Source organism: Carettochelys insculpta, chromosome 1, assembly GCF_033958435.1.
Source record: "Carettochelys insculpta isolate YL-2023 chromosome 1, ASM3395843v1, whole genome shotgun sequence".
Taxonomy (NCBI): domain Eukaryota; kingdom Metazoa; phylum Chordata; order Testudines; family Carettochelyidae; genus Carettochelys; species Carettochelys insculpta.
The window spans coordinates 225,658,100-225,683,344 of record NC_134137.1 but is presented as its reverse complement, the minus strand read 5'-3'; the positions used below and the strand labels follow the sequence as shown (position 1 = coordinate 225,683,344).

Below are 25,245 nucleotides of genomic sequence, written 5' to 3'. Positions count from 1 at the left end.
TACATAGACCTTTGTCTGACAAAGGAGAGAGCCAGAGGAACAAAGTAAAGAAGGCTCCAGACTGTCAGCTGGGGAGCGAGTTATTCTGATTAGCATTTTGAAGTGAAGCATTGTTTCGTGGAGAAAAATGGGCCTAAAATCCAGGACTTGAACACCTTTGAATTTTGGAGAATGTTCATACCTTGATTCACACTTTGCAGCTTGGGCCTAAGGTTTCAGGCCTGTAGTTACAGTATTAATCTCAAATTTCAAATCACTTCCAGTTTTTTCACTATGCCTTCTTGTCTATTTCTAGGTTGCGTTACAAGGGTTATTTTGGGGGCGTAACTGCTCTAACAAGGGACCAGTTTTCCATGGTGAATGGATTCTCTAACAGTTACTGGGGCTGGGGTGCAGAGGACGATGACCTCCGAATCAGGTAATCAAATGGCTAGAGGGAAATAGGTGTATACGTTATGGAATGTGGATGAATGGTAGAGATGCCAATAATATCCCAATTGCAACTTACCATGAGAACTCCAGCACAGACAGAAAAGGCCAGGGAAGGTACCACTGGAAGATCTTATGATATGAAGAGTAAACAAGTTAGGGAATTTGCAGTGCACGTGGTAGAGTATTACTGGCTGACCATCATGTCTACTGGGTGCTGGAATCAAGATGACACTTGATTGTGGTTGCGTCTGGCAGCAGGATACTTACATGGCTGTTCCTTCTGGGTGATGATGAAATTACCAATTTCACTGAGAGCAGCAGAGTTAATTCTGGGTAAGGTTTTCAGAGCTGTTCTCTCCTGTGTATCCAGAAGAGGGGCATCCCTTTGAATCTTCCTCAGGGCTGTAATGGAGGCAATTATATCTGCATTCTGCTCTTTGCCTCTGTACTAAATGCACTTCTGTGCTTTGAGCCTCCTCCTAAAGAGAGTTCTTGGAAGAGAGACTAAGGATGCAAACTGAGTGTGTCTCATTTGTATGACAATTTACTGCCATCAAGAAGACATGGGGTTTCAACTCCTCCAACTGTTTTGCTTTCTTACTGCAAAATGATGCTCTTTCAGCTGCTTTGATGACCTCCATGTTTCTCACCTCCGTGGCTGTGAAATCTACTTTCAAATGGTCCACTAGCAGGAGTATTGTGTTCCATAAACTTTTATTTAAAAGAACAAACTCTCAAAATGTTCAAAGATGGGTGTCTAAATTTAGGCTCTTAGTTGGGTATGAACGTTAGATACTTCAAGTTGCTAGTATTTCTTGCAGAGAGAACCTTTAAAATGTGAAGAGGGTCCATTGATGAGATGTGTATCCAAGTCTGCAGGCAGCCTAAAACAATGCTTTTGAGAGGTTCCAACGCTGGACCCTAAAGATAAATGGGAATTTATTGATTTCAGCGGTGTCAGAATAACCACATTATTTCCTTATCTATATATCTTGGGCCTTCTAACAGCCAGCCAGCTTCTGTGTTTATTCCGCTATGCTGAACTGCCTTCCCTGTTGCCAAAATCCATAATGGACCCCTGCTTCAGTTGTTGAAACCCTTATCTCCTTACCAACTTCTTCAATGCTGTTGTGTTTTCATCGTCAAAATCTATATCTTGTTGAAAATGAAATGGGTAGCATAACATAATGTGAATTTACCATCAAAGCAAATTAATAATAGTTGTAGGCTGTGTCCACACTTGTATTCCTTGTTCAAAAGAGGCATGCAAATGAGGGAAATCGAAAATGCAAAATGAGGTGCAGATTTATGTATCTGGTTCCTCATTTGCATATTCTTTTGAAAGAAGAAAAGCAGTGTAGATGCAGCTCTTTCGAAAGTAAACCCTATGTTCGAAAGAACCCTTCTTCCCTTTTTTTATGGGAAGGGTTCTTTCAAAGATGGGATTTACTTTTGAAAGAGCCAGGTCTACACTACGTTTCGTCTTTTGAAAGAAGCTCTTTTGAAAGAATATGCAAATGAGGCACCAGATATGTAAATCTCCACCTCTACTGCATTTTTGATTTCCCTCATTTGAATGTCTCTTTTAAAAGTGGAATGCAAGTGTAGACACAGCTGTAAAGATATATTCATTCATATAAGGAAAACAGACAAAACTGTTTCTAATTTTCCTATGATCCCCTGGAATTTTCAGCTGTCATCCTAGAGCCTCAAACTGCAGGGATATTGCCACAGCAGCTAGGCAAAGTTCACTATAGAATGCATGCAGCCTTGCCGTAGACTCCCTGGATGAATACAACCAATGTATGAAACAGACCCCCCAGATAAGCCACAGTGGCTTAATAGTTACTTGCTTGTGTTCAAAAGGAGTGGATGGCTGGAGCCCTACTTGAGTCTGCTGTGGGAAAATAGAAGTTTGCTGGGCTCCATTTCTGTGGTGGAGCATAGTATAGGGGAGAAGGGAGGGGATGTCTGAGTTCTCTGGGGTGGCTCTCTGTTGTCTACATACATTTTTTTTGTTTAGTTCCCCATCATCTTCTAATGCCTTGGAGAAGTGTGTGGCCATCTTCTTGACATGGGACTGAGTTTACAGGTATTCTTCTCACTGCAATCTTACCATTTTCAGAGTTGAGATGCAGAAGATGCAGGTGATGCGGCCACCCCCTGATGTAGCCAAGTACACTATGATCTTCCACACAAGAGACAGAGGCAATGAGGAGAATGGAGAGAGGTGAGTGTGGACAGGACTCCATCTCTCCCTGCAGAGCGGGGGACTGAAAGAACTGATGGCCCAGTACAAGAGTTTGTTGCTGTCTCTCTCTTGCTAACACCATATGGGAATGCATGCTTTGAGGTGTCCTACTGAACATTAATGTGACTGTGAACCTTACAGGAGAGGGGCTACTTAGTTAGGCTCGTTCCTGGAGACAGTTGTATGGTATCTGAAAACTTAAAATTGTGCACATAAATCTTCCTTTCCAACTAAGATGGAGTTACAGCTACAGACACATAGTCATCAGTAGGGTGCACATTATGTTTCAAGCTTTAGAAGTTAGAAAGCCAGGAGTTCACATGAAATTATAGGATTCCTGTATGAGTGTGTGTCTGATTCCACTGAAGGAAGAGAAAGGAGGACTTTGTGCTTTCCAGTACACATGGACACATGAGAACAGATGTAAAACAGGGCAAAAGGAACACGGTCTTTAAAATGCTCTCACTTCTTCAGATCCACTAGTCACATAGGTGCAGGATAGACACTGATGTCCCTCCGCTGTGAATTGTAGTGGCATCTCCAGCTTTGGAGTAGGGGTTTTCCAGCTTTGCAGTCCTATAATTTTTTTTTCTCTGATTTACATCCTTAGGATGAAACTCTTGCGGCAGGTGTCCCGAACGTGGAAAACAGATGGTCTGAACTCCTGTTCCTATAAATTGCTCTCAGTGGAGCACAAGCCTTTGTATACCAACATCACGGTGGATTTCAGCATGCCACCCAATATCTCATAACACTTTTTACTGTAGATTCTAGAAGATGGGAATAGATTATCTGTTTGCAGTACCTGCTCCAGTGATTGGGAATACAGTGTTCTGCCCGAAGGGGGGCCCCCAGGAGCACAGACACAGTGCAGAGGAAATAGCTTCTGTCATTCTTTCTGATTATCTTGTTAAGAATGTTATTCTGTGGCAGTGCCATGCATTAAGCAAGAGGCCTGGGCTGGCCCAGTGGACATGTCTTTGTACCTGTTTGGTTTGCACTGGGATATTCAGAAAGTCTACTTGTTTGAACTGTTGGCTTTTCATTGGCCTCATTGGAAGCTTGAATGACATACTGAAAGCTTCACCTCCAGCTGCTCTTTCCAAATTGTTAAGCAAAGAGAGTATAAAAAGGCCAGTAAAATATAACACATTTCACTTCAGAACCTACTGGGAGTGCTGAAAGTGTCCTGCGGATATATGAAAGACTTACTTCTTTCTGCAGCAAGCTCATAATACAGACAATAGTATAGTTATCACCTTCCTTCTGTGATAGTCTAGGATTGGCATTGAGGGAAGACATGCTAAATTAGTCATGTATAAAATGGATTGTGGCTATCTGTAGTTCCTTGCTTCCTGGTCACCGTTACCCTCAGACTCTGTGTGGTATAAATACCCAGCAGGGTAACAACTTTTTGTAGTTCTTTAGAAAAAATGGGATGGGTTTGTGCATAAACTCATTAGGAGTTGCAGTAAATAGCAAATTTTCCACTGTGAATGCCTAGCCTATTGCAAGTCCCTTTCTTACAGCAGCTGATGACAGTTGCTTGTTGGGCCAGCCTTGGCTGCAGTCAATAAATGCAAGATTATAGTCTTCAAGGAAAAAAGCTTTGCTTCTGATGTTTGTTATATTAATTCCTCTAGGAAACAGTAATTTATTACTTAGAGACTTAGAAATTAGAAACCCTGCTTATGTTAGCATGAAGTCCTATTTCGAGGTATTGGTGAGTGTATTCATTCTGTCCTGCAGAGAAAAATACTCAAGTTGTTAAGGCCTACTCTTTATAAAAACAGTGTCCATCCTGGCCCTCGAGTCTGCCAACTTAACCTTCAGACTAGCTCCAGAATTACTGATTTTGGAATATAGCAAAAATTGCTGAGATTGTAAGAACTGGTCAGATTTTTCAGTTCCACTATTTTCTGTTGTTGCTAATGGTCAGGCAAGTTTTTTTTTTTCTTTTTGAGGGGAAAAAACACTTATTGCTTATGTCACCTGTGTGTTAAAAAATAAACAACTGTCCCCAAAGCAGCCCTTGGCTCAAGCCCACCAGGACTGAACAGGTTGACTCTCTACAGTGAGGTCACAGAAGGGGAAGGATCTTCCAGACTGTTCTTCAATCTGCAATGTTAGGTATGAGCAGGGCCATGCCAAGCAGTTCTGATGCCCTATGCAGGCCCAGGGCTCAAGGGCTGAGAACTCAGGAGCTATGGGAGGGTAGGAGCAGCGCAGGGAGGCCTCAGGGATTGCATGTAAAACACTTCTCCGCAAACCAAGCAAATGGGCCAAGTTCTGCATTTGTTAGTGTTGGTCTAACTATATTGTGTGCTTAGAATAGTTTAGAAGGGGGAAAGCATGGAGGGTTTTCATTGTGCCTCAAAACCAAGGAGTTTTTGAAGGTTTTGTTTTTAATTCCACCCAGAAAGCATGAGAACACATCTTGAAATCTTAAGACAAAAAGTCAATGTTTGGAATTACAGATTAGTAATAGAAATATTAGGTGCTTGCTATCATTGTAAAAGCTGAGACACTGCTACTATGAATGCTTTGAAAAGTAAATTCCACCATAGGCTGCCATCTGCTGTTTCCTCTTGAACGCTGCAGCAATAACCGCTCCCTTTAGCAAGGAAGCTGCAGTTGCGAAAAGTGTCCTCCATGCAACAGAGATCAGCAGCAGTGTTCCCTCTAATCTTTTCCATCCCTGTGCACCACCAGCAGAAAGAAAACACAAGCTACCCGGTATTTTAATCTCTTGTGAGTGGCCACACAAACCTGCAATTTACAGGAAATACTGATCAGCAAGCTCAGGAGAACTCTATCTACCACAGGTTCTGTTTTGGCTATGACTCAAGGATGTCGTCCTCCTGCGGCTAGTAGACTTCAGACAGCAAAGCTGTTGCTCTCTAGTTTGTTCTAAAAACATCTTAGTTTCAAGGACAGCCTAATGATAAAAGGAAAAAAAACAGGATTTGGATTTAGTTTGGCTCTGTTCCTCCTCCACCCTCACCCCTCAACAAGTGCAGCTACAATTCTACACTGAGCAAGAAAGAATAAAAGAGACTTACGTGCTCATACATGCCACTGCTTTCTGGATACCATTTGAGAAGTTGGTTGGTGATACTTAAGTGCTGTTTTAATATGCACAGGAGCATCTAGAGCATCTTGGTAAAGCAGAGAGAAAAGAGCAAACAATTAAGACAGGCAGGCTTTTAAATCCTAAGATCTGTGTGAATTCAGACTCTGCTAGGGGGAAGCAAATAAAAATATATATATATTAAGATTTCCAGTTCTTACCAAGCCGGTCTGTTGACTGTCATACCTGTGGGCTTTGTATTGAGTCTTGTTTAAGGTGAGTAGGAGAAATTCAATTTGCATTACAGGACAAGGCAATTCCAAGTTGTTTTACGATGAATGTAGTGAAGGTGACTTTTAGAAATTGATTTAAGGCTGCATCTACACTATGAGATAAATTTGAACTTAAGGCAGTTAGACTCATATTACAGTCACTGTCTTCAATGTAAATATCATTAGCTCAATTCAGGGAGCCCTAATGTCAAGATTACAATATTGCCATTACTTGATGGGTATAGCATCAGGCTTGAATTCAGAAGTTTGATTGAAGGCCAGGGAGGAAACACCACATCTTAAAATCGAATTAGCTTTCAGAGGTGTCCTGTATGTATCCCAAAATGCCCCTCACTGCTCCACTCAGGCTACTGCTGCTCTCCAGGTGTGCCAGTTAGGTAATAGGAAGACTAAATTTCAAAGCAAGCCTGTGGCTGTGGGCTCATGTTTGTATGAGAGCTTGAGAAATGCCTGCCTTTCTTTGCTATTGGCACTGTCAGAGCATCTACCTATTACACTAGCCCCAGCACTGAGTTTGTGGTTCTGTCTCTACACTTGGTATTTTTTTCTGTGCTGCCTCACTGCACCACCTGGCAACAAGGCTGTCATGCTTGCATAAGCTGCTGAGAAACTTTAAGTGGTTTACATTTGTGTGATGCTCTTCCTTCCACACAGGTGCTGCGCAGTTGGTGTTTCCCATGCTCAACCACATCCTGGGGCTAGCCCCTGATCCAATAAAAGGATGTACCTGCTGTTTAGTGTTGACCGTGCTGCCAGGCATGTCCTAGTGTGTGCATGCTTACGGCTCCAAGGGCAGGAAAGAGAGATTTGGGGGCTTGCAGCTGCCGAGGGGGGTCTCCCCTGGCAATTGCAATAGTTGCAGGGGGACTACTTCAACTGGCCCCTCCCTGAACCCCCCCCCCCACAGCATAGGACCACTGGGGCTTGCAGCCACCAAGAGAGAGTCTCCCCTGGCACCTAAGATAGGTGGGAGACTACTTCAGCTACTTCAAGCAGCTATGCAGCTGCGACCACAGCACCCCTCTCCCATCCCCCAAAAATATTTTCAGGAGCTTGCTGTCCTTTGCAGACACCTCCTCGTTTGATATTTCAGTTATAAAATCTTTCTGCTTATGTTTCCTGCCTTCATCCTTTGACCCCCTCAGAAACATGGGGGAGGGAGTAGTTGAGATTCCTGTTTCTCTTATAAGCTCAGTGCATGGTAGTTCACTGCCATCACCTCTGTTGGTAGTATCTGTGTAGTGAAGGGGAAAGTCAAATCTGTTTTCCTACACGTTTTTCTGTACTCTTTCTTCTAACTCTGACAATACAGTCCAGGTCCCTGTATTATTTTCAGGGATCAGCTGCAATGATGGGAGGTGGGACACTCAATGGATGGATAGTTGAGAACAAAGTTGTTGCACAGAAGCCTCATAGTGCATTGGAAAGCCAAAGACCCTCCCCTCAGGAACTCTCTTTTTTGGAAAAACTTGCCTAGCTTCTCTTTCATCAGGGAGATGTTGCTGCCATCACCACATTGGCAATGTCTATATAAGGAAGTCAGTCTTTTTTCCTACACTTTTCTATCCTCTTTCCTCTAATTTAGAAGAATATGGTACAGGTCCCTGTATTATTTTCAGGGAGCAGCTTCAATTACAGGAGGCTGTGGGGGACACTCAGTGGATGGCCAGTTGAGAATTAAGTTACAGAAGAAAGATTTCTGTGAACTTTTTTGCCAGCTCTGTGGACACCCTACTTTTCCCTCCTTCGGACAGGGAAGTGGATGTTTGCTTACCATGGGAGAGGAATGAAGAAAATGCCACAGACCAGGGAGCACACCCAGAATGCTACAGCAATGAGGGAACTGGGGGATAGGTTCCCATAACGCACTACTGCAAGTCAATGTTTGCTAATTGTGTGGCAGCAATAAGTTGACTGTGAGGAGCAGGGAGGGAGGTGAGGATGGTCAAATTCCAACATATAAATTCCAGAATTATAAAACTGATATTACTAAATTCAAATTTATCTCATAGTATAGATACAGCCCTAATCCTATCCGGAAGATGTATGAAGTCCAGCTCCAATGACTTCTTCACCCTTGGTAAAAGCAGATGGACTAGTACTAGAGTCTCAGCTTATTCCCAATCATGCTAAGTAATTTTTCCATGTTAACATGTCTCTTCCCCCATCCTACAACAGAATGATCCAGAATGGGAGGCAGTATGAAAGAGGCGGCTTAATGTAGCCAGCAGTGAAAAGGCTTCAATCATCCCAGAGACTAATTGGCCCATAATAAATAAAGTTTCATTAGATTAGTTATAAGGGTCACTGCACAGCTGTTTAGCAATGCTGCAGTCTTCTCCCTCAAAGGGATTAACACTTTTAGTAAAGTGACCTCCAGATAACACAGGAGGACTAGCGGATTGTTTAAATATCTTCAGCTGCTTAGAAAGTGTAACCCAGTAAGAAATTGGGCCCTGAATAATGAAGGCTACAATTGGAGCAAAATTACCTCTTTAGGTTTATATCAAGGCTTGATTGCAGCCAGCTAAGAATAAATGCCTGGTTTAGGGTCACAGTGATAGAATAGTACAAAGGTAGCTGACAGCACCAGCTGTCTCATATGATCTGTGAAAATTTAGAGAGCCCACTGGATGGCTGAAAGGACTAGTTAAGGAAGAAGAGAAGGGCTTTTACACCAGGGAGTTACTCTCAGATTAGTTACTAAAACATGAAGAACTGACAAGTGTTGGAGCACTAGCTGAGTATGCACACAGTGAAGAGGCGCCCATGTTATATTGCAATCTCAGAGCTAGCCCAAGGGACAGACTGACAGCTGTGGAAACCAAACTGCCCCCTTACTCATATCTCTAGGGCAGATATGAGGGTGTTCTGGGGGAGCCTGCATTTGCAGTTCTGCATGGATGAGAACGTCAGGCCTCACACAGCTCCCTGGCACTCTCCCATTTGTTTTTCTGGGCTTCTTATCTGAACTGTTTTGTTCTCATAGTTGCAGCAAGCTGAAGTCCAATTCTTGTTGGGGGGTGGGGAGATGGGCAACTTTAAATAACTTTTCTAGCTGTTATAGATACATGGAGTTTTTTTTATTTGAGTCCCATGCAGAGGATTTTTAATGCTGTTCTAAGTAAACAGATTTAATTTCAGTGTTGGCTAAGCAAAAAAAAAAAAAAGGGGGGGGGGGCAGGAGGCTAATGCCCATGCTCCTGCTGTAACCATGACTAAACTTTCTGCCATACCAAGCCTCTAGACTTCCTGTGGAGAAACCCAGTTACACAGCAAATGGTCACATAAAAACAGGAACCATAAGATGTCTATTAACTTTCAAAGTATATTATTTAAATTTGCTGAATACTTCCAAAAGTTAAATATTTCCCCCTTCTAACACTAAGGGGAAAAAACAAGAACAAACATTTCAAGAAATATTGCAACTCGAGAGTGTTTCCCAATGAAGTGGGACTGAAATTTTCTTTACATGAAACACAGAACATATCCCTCAGCCTGGCTTTAATCCCCATTATCTTTTTAAAATACTAAGCAGTAGGATTTGCACAGGTTAACTAGCCAGCTGATTTAAGAGTACACAGCTTAGACCACATGTCTGGTGATAAATAAGGACATGCTACTGAGTGTTGTGTGCGTAAAGAGCTCAGTAAGTATCACATTTTTACACCCCTTGAAAAGGGATTCCCTACACTAAACAGAAGCCAGTCATGTCTCGTTCCTGAAGACTTTTCTTCTAATCCTGCACCTTTAGAGGAAAGGAAGTCCACAGCAAGAAATAATTCCTCAATCTTTGTAGAGCTGATTGCACCACCTGAAAATTGAACACCACAGGAGGTTCCTGCCTACACCAATACTCAAGCTCTATTTGTCCTCTGGAGGCAACGTAGGAGCATTCCCAATGTCCACAGTTATGTTGGTATAAAGAAGATGCTTCTTCCTTGAAAGGAGTTTGAACTCTACAGAATTCATTCCATCATCCTTCCACGTTTTTCTGGTATTGAGCAGTGGAGCAGGCCTGAAGAGAGAATACCTGTGGTTAGATAATAGGACAGCAGGGGGAGACTGACACAAAATTACACAACACTATTTGTCAGTATGATCAAGTGGCTTAAGCAAAGAGAAAACAGGCACTTTAAGTAACACTTGGAAGTGAAATGTAGAGAGGCAGATAAGAAAGCAGTTCCAGGTGGCAAGTCTTCCACTGAAAAACCTGAGCTTGTCCATTTTCACAAGAGAGACCTGTTCTAAATGAGTAGGAAGTGGAGCAGAGACATGTGAGGTGCAGAAGACTAACTATGTTTGTAAACCAGGACCATCTGGAACTAGAACCTGAAATAAATTGGGGGGGGGGGGGAAAGGGGGAGGAGAGTATGTGGCAACATTGCTCTGTACATATGAAAACTCAGTGGCAGCAGCATCCTGCACATGTTGGAACATGGAAAGCTGGGACTGGAGGAGACAAAGGTGGAAAGTAGTATTTCAGAAGCACAATGTGTAGAATAGAGGTGGCTGGATGTTGACTGGTGAACACAAGGGAACAAATTGAAGAACTCAGCATTAAGAATGGGGCAAGTGGGAGGGCTGAGACACCATAAACACCTTCTTCCAATTCTGTATGTAAGTAGATGCTAGGAGAGTAAAAGGGTCCACCTTACCTGTATCATCTGATTTCACATTTTTAAGGGGTTCATGTACATCTTAGAGTTTGGCTACTGCTAGCATAATACTTTGTTACATAAAATCTTAAGATTTATTCTGTCTGAGACGCAAATGAAAAATCATGAGAGGAGGGAAGACAGAAGAAAAAGCTTCAAGGTTGATGCTTTATATTCCAAGATACTCGGATGACCCATTTTGAAGTTGTCTCGTTCCTTCACCTGAAAATTTAACTGTTCGTATTTTTAAGAACTCTTAGGCCATGTCCACACTACTAAAATAACTTCTAAGTTGCTTACTTCAAAGTAGTAAGTACAGACTTCGAAGTTGAGCGTCTATACACACACTACTTGGAAGTAGGGCACTATTCCATTCCCGGGAATGGAGTAAGGACTTCGAAGTTGGGCTCCCTTATTTTGAAGTTAAACTTCAAAGCAAGGGAAAATGTGTGTAGACACTCTGCTGGCTACTTTGAAGTTAGTTCCTAGTGCAGATACACCCATAGTGGCTAGAGCCCTAGCCATGCACCTTGCTCACAACTGCCAATCAAAAGAGTGAGCTTACAAAGGACTTCAATGTAATGAATATTAAAAATCTCTACCCTGCAAAAAAATGTACCTGATGAATGTGAGATTCAGTTATAACTGGATTTTAACCAGACAATAATGGTAATATCACAAATGTTCTTTTGTCCAGAGGCTGCCAGCAGGACTGCAGAAATTTAAGTTGTAATTAAGAATAAATCAAGCAAATGCTTCCACCCAGTGAGTTTCCCCAACTCCATGCTGTGCAACCTCACAGCTAGTTTCTTTAATAGCATTTAAAAGCAAACTTCTGAGGAGGAAGGTTACAGCGCTGTACAGACCCAGGATAGTCACACAGCAATTTGGACAAATAAGGTTAGGGACATCCTACAAAAATTACCTTCTCAGGTGCTCTTCTCCCCCTGAGTGTTGCTTCAGATCCACCATTTTGTAGCGTCCAAGATGAACAGGGGTTCGGACTATTTTCATTCCTGCTAACTGAATCCTTTAAAACAGACATGAAAATATGGGTTTATACACAAGGATGCCAGCTTTAAGGTCCAGAAAGCGCAAGTACAGAGATATGTTTCCTGGTAGAAACACAACTGAAGCGAACCATACAACAGGGCTGAAAAGACAGTACTTTGCATTCAAGAAGAGGAAGAAAGATTTTTGGTACCCAGTGGTACCACCTGAATTATGGCATAATTCACACCTGACTTGACCGACACCACCTCTGGAGTCTGCAATTGCTCTGTCCTTTCTAAAACTTAGCTCTTTTAGATGTCTCATGGTGGTCACTCAATAATTGAGGCACCCCAAAAATCACTACAAACTTCTGAAAACAGGTATGAAAGAACAAAACTATTATTAACCTCCACCATTGAAACCCATGTCCCCCTCACATGGATGTGGTTATCAAGTATCTAGTATGTAATTCTTACAGGATGTTGCATGGGATTTACTTTCCTTCAAGTAAGGTATGTTTTGGGGTCTACCCAAGCTAACAGTCCACCTAACAGACTTATTCCTTAAAAAATGCAGTGCATCCTAATGCACAGGACTCTGGTAGGGAATGCGTCACCACAGGCACCCCACTTGAGACCCATGGCGAGAGCTGAAGTAGTGTGCAGAGCATTGGGGTGTCATTTGTTTTCAGATGGCAAAATGCACTATATCCTAATACTCCATTCAACTAGTATTTCAGTGCTTTAAAGTAATCATATGCCTTTCACAGAAAGTTAATTCATTTGATCAGTGAAATTTAAACACCTAACTTTCCATTTTCAGGAGCACAATGCTTGATAAAACTCCCACAATCTTTGAACAGAAATGTTCCACTGAAAATTACATAACCTGTCATATCGTACAAGAGCAAGAAACAAATGTGTTATTTTTTACTGCCAGCTAAGTAAAAATGTCCTTAATAGTTTGCCTCAATATCCTCTAGTAAGCTGGAATTCACCAGAGGTAAAGCCACTATACTTGCTAGGGCAGATGAGGCCAAATGGTCTCTATTCCGTACAGTGCTGCACTGGGCACAGCAGCTCTAATTAAACTCTCTGTATTCACACCCATAGCAGCTCAGCTTCCTAGCAACAAGATATTGTATTTTGCCAATCCTAACTCTCATGGTGCTTAAGCCTCTATGTCACTACATGTCAGAGTTTAACACTAGGAATCTTAATTCTTTAAGTACTAGCTTCCCAAATACCGTGTGCTTACTGAAATAGTTATGCAGGTGGTAAATACCATATCCTGAAATCTTCTAGTTAATATCTGGGTTTTCTACCTTGTCAGCCTAGTACTCTCTCTCTTATACAAGAATTAATTTCATTGAGTCAATTGTCACTTCTGGGTTATATAGGTCTTGGAAGAACCCCAGAGACAGCACAGAATTACTCAATGCAACATTATCTAGCTCCTGAAATTCAGGTATCTGAAGAAAGCTTCTAACTTCCTGCTATACAAAAGTGATACTTCAAATTCAGAATTGATGGGGTCTGGGCACGTTAGATCTAATTTTGCTTTGTCTCTCCAAAACTGAACTCCGGACCAATATCGATACATTGGATACTGCTTAAAGAAGAGCCACCAGAATCATTAAAAGATTACACAACATCTGTCCTAGACCACTTCTCTTTCTGAGCTTCTCCCCCCCGCCCCAACAGGCTCTGCAGCCTACATATGTCCCTCCAACCGCCTCTCACACACGAAAGTTTTTAAGCATATCCAATAGATCAGTGCTCAGCAATCTTTACTACCTTGTGGCACACTTCAGCCCTCATTATAATTTCACAGCACTTTATATATAAACTCAGTACACCTCCCCAGAGCTAGCCCTCCCACCCCACTCTAACTCATTGCCCTCCCCCTCTCTGAGCCAGGCACCCCCAGCCCACCCAGTTCTAACCCAGTGCCCTTCCCCTCCCCTAGAACCAGGCACCCCCAATCTCCCCACTCCTCTGCCAGAACCAGGCACCCCCACCTCCCCACTATAACCCAATCCCCACCCCTTCCCCCTCAGAGCCAGACACCCCATCCCCACTCTAACTCAGTGCCGGCAACTCACCAGAGCAGCTGCCACCGCTGCTGCCACCATGCACTTCTCCCACAAAGCAGTGTGGTGGCGCTTGCACAGAGTGGTGGATGGCACTCTCAGCATGCAGCTTGGAGGCACACCAAGCACCACTGTGTGGCACACCAATGTGCCAGAGCACACTGGTTGAGGACCACTGAAGTAGATTAAAAGTCAGGACCAATGCAAGGGGATATAAGGAAGGTAATTGTCTGAGGCCCCATGCCACAGGTGGGCTCCATAAAGCTAAATTGGCTTCATCCCCAAGAGACTCGGTTCAGGCTTTGGCTTCAGCCCCAGGCAGGCGGGGGAAGAGGACAGAGGGTGTCAGGTTTCAACATTCTTTCCTGGGCGCAAGCAATCTAACACCATCCCCACCGTCTGGTTTATTTTTGGCAGACTCTTTGTAGTCCACGAATTATTTTGGAAAACTGGTGGCCTGTATTAAGTAGGAGGTCAGACTAGATGATTTTACACGGCCCATTCTGGTCTCAGAAATCTATGAATGACATCATTACATAAAATTAAAGCTGTCCAGGACTTACTAGCTGTTTTGTAATTCCTCCTCTTGCACTAATGGGAGACCGTGCAATAGGTTACTTTAGAGGTTTATTTCATTCTACTTTAAATGCCTGGTCCTACCCATTAGTACCTTGCAGCAATGTCCTCATCTTCACCATGACTACCCCAGTAGGTGTTTGGAAACCCATTTATCTTCATGTAATGCTCTGGAGTCAATGCAGACACACCACCAAAAAAGGACCAATATGGCAAACTGGAGCAGATAAAAACAAATTGACAAAATTGAGAGTGTGTCATTCAAGATACAAATGCATATGCATCTCCGTCTCAACTTATTTGACTCATACTGCACAAACTTGAAGAGAGTTTTCATATTTACTGTGGCAAGTGTATTGAACTAAAAGATACCCCATAGAAAATTTTAGTAATTCAGTAAATGGGACATTGAGTCTTCAGTACATAAGCTCAGACTAACTTGTCACCTTACCCCAGTACCTTGGAAAATAATGGAGGGGATCCTCAAGGAATCCATTATGGAGCATTTGGAAGAAGGGAAGTGATCAAAGGTAGTCAACATGGATTCACCAAGGGCAAGTCCTGCCTGACCAAATCTGATTAGCTTCTATGATGAGGTAACTGGCTCCGTGGACATGGGGAAGTCAGTGGATGTGATATACCTTGACTTCAGTAAAGTTTTTGATAGTCTCCCACAACATTCTTGCCCATAAGTTAAGGAAGTATGGATTGGACACATGGACTGTAAGATGGATAGAAAGCTGGTTTGACGGTTGGGCCCCAACAGGTAGCAGTCAATGGCTCAATATCTGGATAGCTATTGGTTTCAAGTGGAATGCCCCAAGGCTCGGTTCTGGGGCTGGTGGTGTTCAACATCTTTATTAATGACCTGGACAAGGCACTGGACTGCACCCACAGCAAGTTTGCAGATGACACCAAGCTAAAGGGAGAGGTAGATACGTTGGAGAGTAGAGATAGGATCAAGAGTGACCTGGGTAAATTGGAGAATTGGGCCAAAAAAATCTGATGCGGTTCAACAAAGAGAAGTGTAGAGTCCTGCATCTCAGATGGAAGAATCTCAAGCATTTTTATAGGCTGAGGACCAACTTGCCAAGTAGCAGTACTGCAGAAAGGGACCTAGGGGTTATGGTGGTTGAAAGGTTGGATATGAGTAAACAGTGTGCCCTTGTAGCCAAGAAGGCCAATGCCATACTGGGGTGCCTAAGGAGGAGCATTTTGAGCAGATCTAGAGAGGTTGTTGTTCCCCTCTCTTTGGCACTGGGGAGGCCACATCTGGAGTATTGTGTCCAGTTTTGGGCCCCCCAGTACAGAAAGGATGTGGATGTGCTGGAGCAGGTTCAGTGGAGGGCAGTGAAAATGATTAAGGGGCTGGAGCACATGACCTACGAGGAGAGGCAGAGGGATTTGGGCTTATTTAGTTTGCGAAAGAAAAGACTGAGGGGTGATTTAATAGCAGCCTTCAGCTTCCTGAAGGGGTGCTCTAAAGAGGATGGAGAGAAACTGTTGAGTGGTGACAGACAGCAGAACAAGGGGTAATTTTCTGAAGTTACAGAAGAGAAGAGTAGGAATATTTGGATATTAGGAAAAACTACTTCACCAGGAGGGTGGTGAAGCACTGGAATGCATTGCCTAGGGAGGTGGTGGAATCTCCATCCCTGGAGGTTTTAAAGTCCCAGCTTGACAAAGTCATGGCTGAGATGTCTTAGTTGGGGTTGATCCTGCTTGGGGCACGGGGTGGAATCCCTGACCTCTTGAGGTCCCTTCCAGCTCTGTGATTCTATTCAAAAGAGAACGCTGCATTGAGAGCTGTACTCAGCAGTAGTACCATGTCACATTTGTGTTGAATGCTGCTTAATGCTCTCCATCCTGCATTTCTGTTCAGGAGAGAACAAAAGCCTTTGTTTCAATATGGGTACATAGGGGAGAGTAGTAGGAATCATTTGATTACGGGGAAGGGACACGTGTCAGAGTACCAACAGTTCCACGTGAAAAAACAGAGTTAACATCATTCGGTATCCAGTCCTAGGCTATACTGTATGTTCCACGAAAAGGAACTACTAAGAGCATCAGAAGAAGTGTCTATCCCAAATGTAAACCCTTACCTGTATTGGAATTTGTCTATGGCACTAGCAATATGTTTGGGGTAATAGTCATCACAAACGTAGAGATTATAATCGTTTTCAGGAATGAGGTCCACATCATGTAGAAGCAGACAGTCCCAGTCCTCATCCTTCATGGCTTCTCGGACACCAACATTAAGGAGCTTTGCTCGGTTAAAAGTAGAATTCCCAGCCTGAAAATGAAAATATGCTGTTCTTACCAAGTTCTGGAATGGTTACGGGAAACTAATGTTGCTTGCATTGAATTCTACAGCAAAACTCAGATTTCAATTTCAGTGAAACTGGAACTAAAATGATACTGGGAGAAAAATTCAGAAGTGTCTATGTTCCACTTAAGTCACTTAGATGTTTTGAAAATTTTGCTGCCTGCCTTTACAACTCTTCTGAACTTTGAGAGGTTGAAGTCTTTTGCCCATAAGAGAAAGGCGATTTTAACCTCTAAACAGACTAATGTAAATTTGCAACTATACTTCCCTGTTCACACAAACTAGTGCCCTCATCTTCAGAAAGGCCACGGTTACACTAGCAAGTTTTACCAGCAAAACCCCAGTTTTGTTGGCAAAACTCAGGGAGCGTGCACACACAAAATGCATTTTGTCGACAGCATCTGGACAAAACACAGCACTTTCATTGGCAGTGTTCTGCCTCAAAGCTTTGAGGCAGAACGCTGCTGTCGACAAAAAGCAGCTGTGTGGCCGCTCTTGGGGGCGAGGGGGCCCTCTCTCAACAGACAGGACATCAGGAATAATAGGCAGCCCTGTCTGCTGTACTTCTGGATGCCTGTTTTGTTGAGAGAGCAGCTGGGCAGTCCAGCTGCTCTGTCAGAGTGGAGCGCACTCTCAGTTGGCTTTTGTGCGTCCACATACTCTGTCAAGAGAAGATTCGTCAGGAAAATGCTCAGTGACTTCTGTTAACAGAGCACTATAATGTAACTATAGCCAAAGAAGCCAGAAATCAAGAGTTTTACATACAATTGAAAAAAAATGTACTCCTTTTGCTAATTAACCATCAGTTTTCACCACTAGTTCCCTATGATTTTTCAAAATTATTAGAACCCATCAGTGACACCAAGGCTACACCTACACCTGCATTCCTCTTTCGAAAGAGGAATGCAAATAAGGGGAATTGAAAATGCAAATAAAGTACTGATTTACATATTTGGTGCATCATTTGCATAATCTTTTCAGAAGAGATTCTTTTGAAAGAAAAAAAGAAGTACAGACGATGATGCTCTTTTGAAAATAAATCCCATCTTAGAAAGAACCCTTCTTCCTATTTTGTTTCAGGAAGAAGGGCTCTTTCAAAGGCAGGGTTTGTTTTTGAAAAAGCTGCATCTACACTGCCTTTTTTTTTTTTCTTTTCGAAGAATCTCTCCTGAAAAGAGTACGCAAATGATGCACCAAATATGTAAATCAGCACTTCATTTGCATTCTCAATTTCTCTTATTTGCATTCCTCTTTCAAAAGAGGAATGCGACCGTAGATGTAGCCCCTGTGTTTAGCCTTCATAAGTTTGACCCAGAGCAAGATCAAATATGCCTCTCTTGGAAGATAGCAAGGATACCCGATATCACTCTAGAACATGCATTTGACTGACTCGGAAGCAGCTCTGATGAGCTTGAGAGGAGTCCTCTTTGGCAGGAAAGATCACCACCACACTAAGATTAAATTTATCCCTCAAAACAACACCATAACCCAAAATGTAGAACAGTATACAATAAGATAACAACCATCAGTGCTTCAGAGATACAAAGAGACTAGGTTAATTATGTGCCATTCTACATTCATATTCACAAATTCTGTATTTGTCATGGGGGCTTCTGCTTTATGTCCACTGTTCAGTCACAGCCAAATCACTTCTTAACAGGGAATCCCAGACACTCAATTTTGATTTACCTGGTGAATCAAGTAGATGCCATAGTGAAGCTGCTGGCGCTGGAGGAAGGGATGAAGATAGTAGAGAAGGTGTAGCAGATGCTTTTCCTGGTTCTTGTGTGGCACAATGATGGCTGATTTGTAGCGAGCCAGGCAGTGGGGAGGGCTGTAGTGACCTCCAAACCGAACAAAGGGATTTTTTTTAATTATCATTCTTTCAGTGGGAAAGGCATTGAAGGTGATGGTCAATGGACCAACTGTAAGAGTAAGAAAAGAGTAGCAGGAAGGAGAACAGTCAATATGGTGAATAGGAGGTTGAGCCAAATCACTTCAATTTCAACAAAACCTCATACATCTACTGCTGGAAACAATCTGTACCCAACAGAGAGCAGTTGAAAACAGCATAGTGGGACATGTGTCATCCTGTGGGGTGGAATCCAAAAGGGAGAGTTTTCAGTGCACGTCTTCACGGCCCGGTTCTTCTGACATTAGCTGTTCTCCATTCACACCAGAGGAGATGACCCAAACCCCGATGAAAAACTCAGAGAGCCACCAGGGTGTCTGGATAAAAGGCAAGATAATCTCAATTGCAGGACAGTTGTGGAAGACCAGTTGGAGAAACAATCGTATCTACCTACACTATCTTTTTCCATTTATGTATCTATTTAAGGCAAGGTCTCAAGGACCAAGTGATCTGGCGGAACTGCGGTGACTGTTTTGTGGAAGCTATTTTTAAGCAAACAAATCTTAAAAAGAGCAGGGGCACTTTCCCTTACTGCAGCTTATGCTACCCAAGTTAAATTCCCCTTTTGTTCTAAGGTCAATCTGATAGTATTTAACAGCATTCACAACCAGTTCTCAGTCCTTTCTGCTGAGAGAAGGACCTCTGTCACCTTCTTCACATCAGGGAAATCAAATCATTCCTACTCTACAGTTTCCCTTGGCTTTGTTCCCCCTCCCATGCCTCTTTCTTCTTTCTTTATATTAATGAAACAAACACTTTTATAAATAAAAATCAATGAACTAGATGTCTAAGGTAGAAATCTGATTTTTGACTCTGCTATTAAGAGTTTCCCTGACCAACTGCTACTGTGTTTACCTGCAACAAGCAGAATGGCTGTTCTTCAGGGAACTATGCTATGAGGGAACAGCTGTAAACCACACCTACCGTGGCTATTTAAGTCCTATGGTTGAGAGTTCTATAGAAGTAGCTAATACAGTTTTTGGCTTTAATAACAAACATACTTGATTCCATTATTGCTATTAATCTGCATATTTCTACTGTATAATACTGTCTTTAATACAGTAGGGTCTCAGTATTCGTGAACCTAAAGTTCATGAATTCAATTATTTGTGAACACCAGCAGCCGCTGCTTCCTGGTGGAGGGATCAAAGATGGGCCCTTCCCCTCCCCCTCACCCCGTTTACCATGATGCCTTGCTCTTGGCTCCCCCGCCCCAGCTTCAGCCACTAGTCAGCCCAGCCCAGCCCAGCAGCCAGACCTGGACATGAGTAAGAGCTACTCAGGGAGCCCAGGACACTGTGGGGAAACCCTGGACCCTGCACCTGTGAGCAACTTCTGGCCCAGGTATTTGCCCCATGCGATGCACTGGCCCAGGCAGTGGAAAGTCCAGGCTCTGTAGGTGGCTATTAATACTGCCTGGCTCTGGGCTGGCGTGAGGGCAGACACACAAGGAAGCAGACTTCCTGCATCTTTCCTGCTTTTGCCTTTTCAAAAGGCAAATCACCACAAAAAACAAAGAGTCCTGTAGCACCTTAAAGTGTAACAATTTTATTAGGTAATGAGCTTTTGTGGGTAAGACCCACTGCTGCAAATGTGACGCAGTGGGTCTTACCCATGAAAGCTCATTACCTAATAAATAAAATGGTTAGTCTTTAAGGTGATACAGAACTGCTCCTTTTTTGTGAATCTACAGACTAACATAGCTTCTCCTGTGAGGTGTATCACCAATTATGGTGAAATAGTGAAATATAGTGAAATAATTATTCTGGTATAGCTCTTCCAGTACCTTACCTCCCACCCACCCCACAAAAAAAGAGCCCACATTGTTTAGAAGAAGAAATAAGCAACAATAAAATAGCATTAGCTTAAGCACCAAATCCTAATGGAGAATAAGGTCCAATCAAGAAGAACCTCTCAACTGCAGCTAATGGCTTAAACCCTGTTCATAGTGATATCCTTTCCTATTTCCCCCTTTAAATACAAACAAAAGTATGATCCCCAATAAAAAAGCATCAATTTGACAAGACTGTAGGGACCACTCATTAGTATCAAAGCAGATGGTTTTGCACACAAGATGGGAGTAAAAGATGGGACTATTGTTTAAGATATTCGACCAAGATTGAACCTGGTATATACTCATTAATTCAGCAGGTACATGAAATTCAAATTTTTTTTCCTATCAAGTTTTCCAGAGCTAAAGTTAGTCACTCACCCATAAGGATAAAGGGTATACCATTGAAAAAAGTTTCTTGCTGAAAATCCTTCAGACACAAGCTTATGGGATAAACAAAAGATTAACTAGAAGAGACAATGCACTGAACCACATTGCTTCCAGTAGATATTTCAAGCAAGGTGCAAAAGACAGGACTTTGATTCAATTTAGGCATAAGCTGTGTATGACAACTGTAAGTTTGCACTTGACCAATAAAAATGTGTCAAACAGTTTGCTTTTGCTTAGACAATCTTCAGGTTGGAATCTGGAAATGAAGTTGCTTGTTGCATATAGCAATGAAACGTTGAACCTTTACTACACACATAAATGGAGAAAGGGCTGCATTTCCTGAAGAGCCTAATACGAGGCCCATGGCTACCAAAGTCTTCCCACTGAATTTAGGAGGGATGTGGATCTGGCCCAAAGTGCCCTATTACCTGTTTCCAATTTGGAATGTCAACAATTACATCTGAGTTCCATCTTATTTAATGGAAATTATGAAATAAATATTGGAAGAACAGGTCTATTTCTACAGGATGTTTTTAATTGTCTCAAGAGAGAGTTCTCTTTATTGATAAACAATTTGCATATCCATTTTAGTTCTTTTTAAGGAGAAGAGTAAATGCCTTGTGCAGTTGCCTACATTTAAGAGTTTATTTGGTTGACGTTTGAACACAATAGATCATATCCAGAGAAAAGAATTTCTTTTTATGCACTAAAAAAGTGTTACTGGTTTGAAAGTTAGAAAATTAAAGCAGAATCTTATTTTTATAAATATCAAGTTTTCTAACACCCCACAAGATTGCTTTTTGCAATGTAACATTATTTCAGATGCTCAGTTCTAGTTTCTTCTCCAAGTTTTCATAAATGATAATTACTTTAATCTATTTAAACCCCATCTTTAGTATCCTCTCATTTTGGCAGCTCTTTATAAAACAGGGGTTCCCAAACTTCATTGTAACACACACACCTTCTGACTGCAAAAATTACTACGTGGACCAGCAGCAGAGGACTGAATGCTGAGCCCTACCACCTTGGGTGAGGAAGCCAAAGCCTGGGCTCCACCCTCATGAGCAGAGGGACCAAAAGCAGAAGCCCAACAGCTTCGACCTAGCTAAGGGGCCTTTAACCGATCCCTGCTTCCCAGCTCTGAAACCATTGGGCTCTGACCTCAGGCAGTGGGACTTGGGTTTTAGCCGCAGCTTCAGCAACTGTAATACCAGTCCTGGCATTACCCTCATTTCAAGAGCTGCTAATCTAAAACATTCTCTGATGGCTGAAAGGCAAGCTGTACACTGCTCACTATTTCTTTGTTTTGAGGTTAAAGATCAAGTCTCCAATTTAAAGAAAGCGTTTTAAGATAGGAGGATTCCTGTTAAGTGTTTTCCGAAAGGGAGCTTAAGTATTTTTTCCTCTCATCTAGGACTTGGGTCATAGAGACTGAAAGTTGTTGTTATCCATCCCATGCCTTCTTAACTGAATTTGTGAGCTCTAGTCTATTTTAGACCAAGTCTACATGTGAAGAAACAAATAACTGGCATCTGTGTGAATAAACCCACAATGAGGCATATAGGCAAGATGACATGGGTTAGAGATCACACACAGACACAGGCAGCGTGGTGGCAACTTCATGTAATCTCAGTGACAGAAAAATAAAGATGATCAAACATTGTTATAATGCCCGCAGAGCTAGTCTAAATACCCACCCAGGTTTAGTTAAAAAATGTAAATTTACTAACCAGGCAACTATTCCAATCAAACAGCTACATTGCACCGACACATTAGCCTTTTTTTTTTTTTTTTAAAAAAAGCAATACATTTGTGTATAAAGCAAGGTAGCACATCTGCTTTTACCAAGTTGACTGATCACGTATGTATCTCAGAATACAGTAGGGTCTCAACATTCATACAAGTTCCGTGTTGAGAACCCTCGCAAATGCTGAATTTTGCAAACATGGCAGACCTTGGCTGCCGGCACTCCCTGCCCAGGCCCCTGGGACAGGTGGGGGCTGCCAGTGCTCCCTGCCCCAGAGCAGCAGCCACTTGCAGCCGCTCATGAATAACTGAATTCGGGAACCTTATGTTCACAAATATTGAGACCCTACTGTGTCATGTGGTTATTGTGCATCTTTCATGTATACAGAAAAGCATTTGCAGCACTGAGGCAATACTCTGAAGTTTTTACCTCACATAGCTGGAAGGGATTAAAACTGGCTAAACTGTCAAAACAAAAAGCAGTCAAACTGGTTACACAAGCAATTAGGAAATGGGGGGGGGGGGGGGAGAATATCAGACAAACGTTGTGATGTAGCTGAATCAGTGCTCTCTGACAGTGAGAGCTCCAATGCAGCCTGAACAATTTATTTTTAAAACCAGTGTGAGGTAGCCCTTCTTAAAGCTGTGCCTGATTGTCAGATTACCTGTGCCTAGGTAACAAACGTATCACAGTACCCAACATACACTGTAGTTTATATTGCAGGAGACACAATACTACCTATGCCACTGCTGGAAAACTGGTACAGTTTCCCAGTGTACACAACAATCCAATTTAAAAAGCATTGCAACTGGCAATTAGACCAGTTAAGTCCTTGTGGAACGGAAAACCCTAAATTGTCATGGTTACTAAGTATGTTATATGTTGACAAAAAACATTTAATGTATGCTAGATGGCTAGCTCTAACTGGTTAGAAGCTCAGTGTGAAGTTAACAAACGGGAACTGAGCATACACTGAACAAAACCACCTCTTTGATTGTGTCACATATTATCAGAGCCTGTAAATTTCCAGTATCTAGATTCAAGAGGAAAGAGAAATATTATTCCAGCCCCAAGACTGGAAATGCTAGTAAAAAACTTTTGACACTGTAGTAAATTCCTGACAAATACTTTTTTTCCAATGGAAGTGAAACATGTATTATACTGATGCACTAATTCAAACAGTAACAGCTGATACATACCAAATATTGGTGACTGGGCTGTGCAATATGGCATATTTTCTTCATCAGGAGCTCTGGTGAACAGGCTGAGGTTTGTATACACATCCTGTGTTTTTGAGTAATCCCAAGGTTGAGGTGCATCTAAAAATCCCCGAAACACAGTAGACGCTCCACCTCGGTATAAAATCAGAATAAATATTGCTTGAAAGACAGCTAGGAAGAGGAGAAAACAAGGATTTTCAACACGAGAGAGGGACATGGTTTTAGGCCCTCCGCTGAACTAGTTTTGCCGAGAGTTTAAATCTCCAGAACCATCTCACATTTTTACTTCTGGGCTACATTTGTGCAGGTAAGAATGCTTGTCCTCTTCAGAGGGCTGGTCAAAACAATTCATGTCTCTCGACTGCAGTGCACGCTGGGGGCATGGATTTGTTACATTCAGTCCACAGTGCTAAACTTTAGCCACCTTCTGGGCCCCGCTCTCCATTTTGCCTCAACTTTCCATCTGCGCAGCTAATTAAAGAGAAAAGACAACCTGTTACAGTCATCCCACCATAGGAGACCCGCCAGTTTCCCTACTAATTATCCCGACTCTGCTACTCTAGGGAGGCGGGGAGGCCTCTCGAGCATTACCCGCTCCTGCCCCTACGGAAAAGGCTTTCTCCCAGGGCTGCGCCCCCCTTTAGGGACCAAGGGCGAGCCGAACGCAGCCAGGACGCAGGCCGGCCGCCGCTTATGGCGAGGGGAGTCCACGCTGCTCCCCGCCAGGTCCCCGTGCGGACGCTCGGATCCCTTCATCGCGCTGCCGGGGTTCACGCCGGATCCAACCCCAGGACCAGGCGACGCGTCCACGCCGGAACCCGAGCGTCCACACAGGCAGCGGGAGGGGACGAGCTACAGTCGTCCCCACCCCGAAACGGGGGAGGGGGGAGGCCGGCGAGGCCTTGGGACAGCCCCGGCAGCCCCTTTCCGAGCCCCTCAGCGCTGAGTTAGAGGAGGAGCCCGCGCCGGTGGGACCCTTCTTCCCTCCCCGCCCGCGCAAACCCAGGCGTGCGGCCCGCCGAGAGAGGGGGCGGGGCACGCAGCGCCGCTGCAAGCCCCTCACCTGCCTGAGGCCACAGCAGGCGCGTCCGTTAAACCGCCGACAGCGCGGCCGCTCTGCTCGCCCCGCCCACTCCCGTAACACCGCCCCTGCCCTGCCTTCTCGCTCCTTTAATTTGCATAACAGGGCACCCGATTCCCGCCGTCTCAAACGCCAGCGAGACCACAGCGCCCAGCAGGCAACGCGGCCCTCCGGGGACTACAGCTCCCAGCAGGCAACACGATCGGGGAGGGGGTGTTAAAATGCCCAGGCTACGCTGTGGACTCCCGTTCTTATAGGTCTCATATGGAGCAGTGCATGCTGGGACGGGAGCTCTGGTCCTGAGGGTTTCCCGCTCCCCTCGAACAGACTGCGACTATTACTCACCATCAGGCCTGTGCTAAGCTTGTCACAC

At 43.4% G+C, this 25,245-nt stretch overlaps 2 protein-coding genes across 15 annotated transcripts in view; one reads left to right on the top strand and one right to left on the bottom strand.

Annotated features, from left to right (window-relative positions):
* B4GALT4 (beta-1,4-galactosyltransferase 4) overlaps positions 1-9,160 on the top strand; it is a 63,892-nt gene extending 54,732 nt beyond the window's left edge. For all 11 annotated transcript variants that reach the window (XM_075000489.1, XM_075000436.1, XM_075000427.1 and 8 more), the window contains 3 exons: positions 296-418; positions 2,558-2,662; positions 3,294-9,160. In XM_075000489.1, the coding sequence (XP_074856590.1) occupies positions 296-418; positions 2,558-2,662; positions 3,294-3,435 (370 nt within the window). In that variant the 3' untranslated portion in view covers positions 3,436-9,160. The remainder of the gene's footprint in view (positions 1-295; positions 419-2,557; positions 2,663-3,293) is intronic.
* Positions 9,161-9,356: 196 nt separating this feature from the next.
* On the bottom strand, positions 9,357-24,992 carry LOC142016193 (beta-1,4-galactosyltransferase 3-like). 4 transcript variants are annotated; one of them, XM_075000512.1, is made up of 7 exons: positions 24,859-24,992; positions 23,771-24,262; positions 18,381-18,616; positions 16,468-16,658; positions 14,460-14,582; positions 11,630-11,734; positions 9,357-10,064 (listed from the first exon to the last, which is right to left on the bottom strand). In XM_075000512.1, the coding sequence occupies exons 2-7, from the start codon at positions 24,006-24,008 to the stop codon at positions 9,911-9,913; spliced, it is 1,047 nt and encodes a 348-aa protein (XP_074856613.1). In that variant the 5' UTR covers positions 24,009-24,262; positions 24,859-24,992; the 3' UTR covers positions 9,357-9,910. The 4 variants fall into 4 exon arrangements, with proteins under 4 accessions (XP_074856613.1, XP_074856603.1, XP_074856632.1 ...); XM_075000502.1 differs by having other exon boundaries at positions 24,855-24,986; XM_075000531.1 differs by having other exon boundaries at positions 18,381-18,535; positions 24,855-24,986.
* Positions 24,993-25,245: the final 253 nt, after the last annotated feature.

Bases quoted from the DNA above. Each gene is read 5' to 3' on its own strand.
- LOC142016193 (XM_075000512.1), bottom strand. From the start codon at position 24,008: ATGTCCCTCTCTCGTGTTGAAAATCCTTGTTTTCTCCTCTTCCTAGCT. The intron at 18,617-23,770 runs GTATGTATCAGC...TTACTCTTACAG, and splicing joins AGCCCAGTCACCAATATTTG to TTGGTCCATTGACCATCACC. The intron at 14,583-16,467 runs GTAAGGGTTTAC...TATCTGCTCCAG, and splicing joins ATAGACAAATTCCAATACAG to TTTGCCATATTGGTCCTTTT.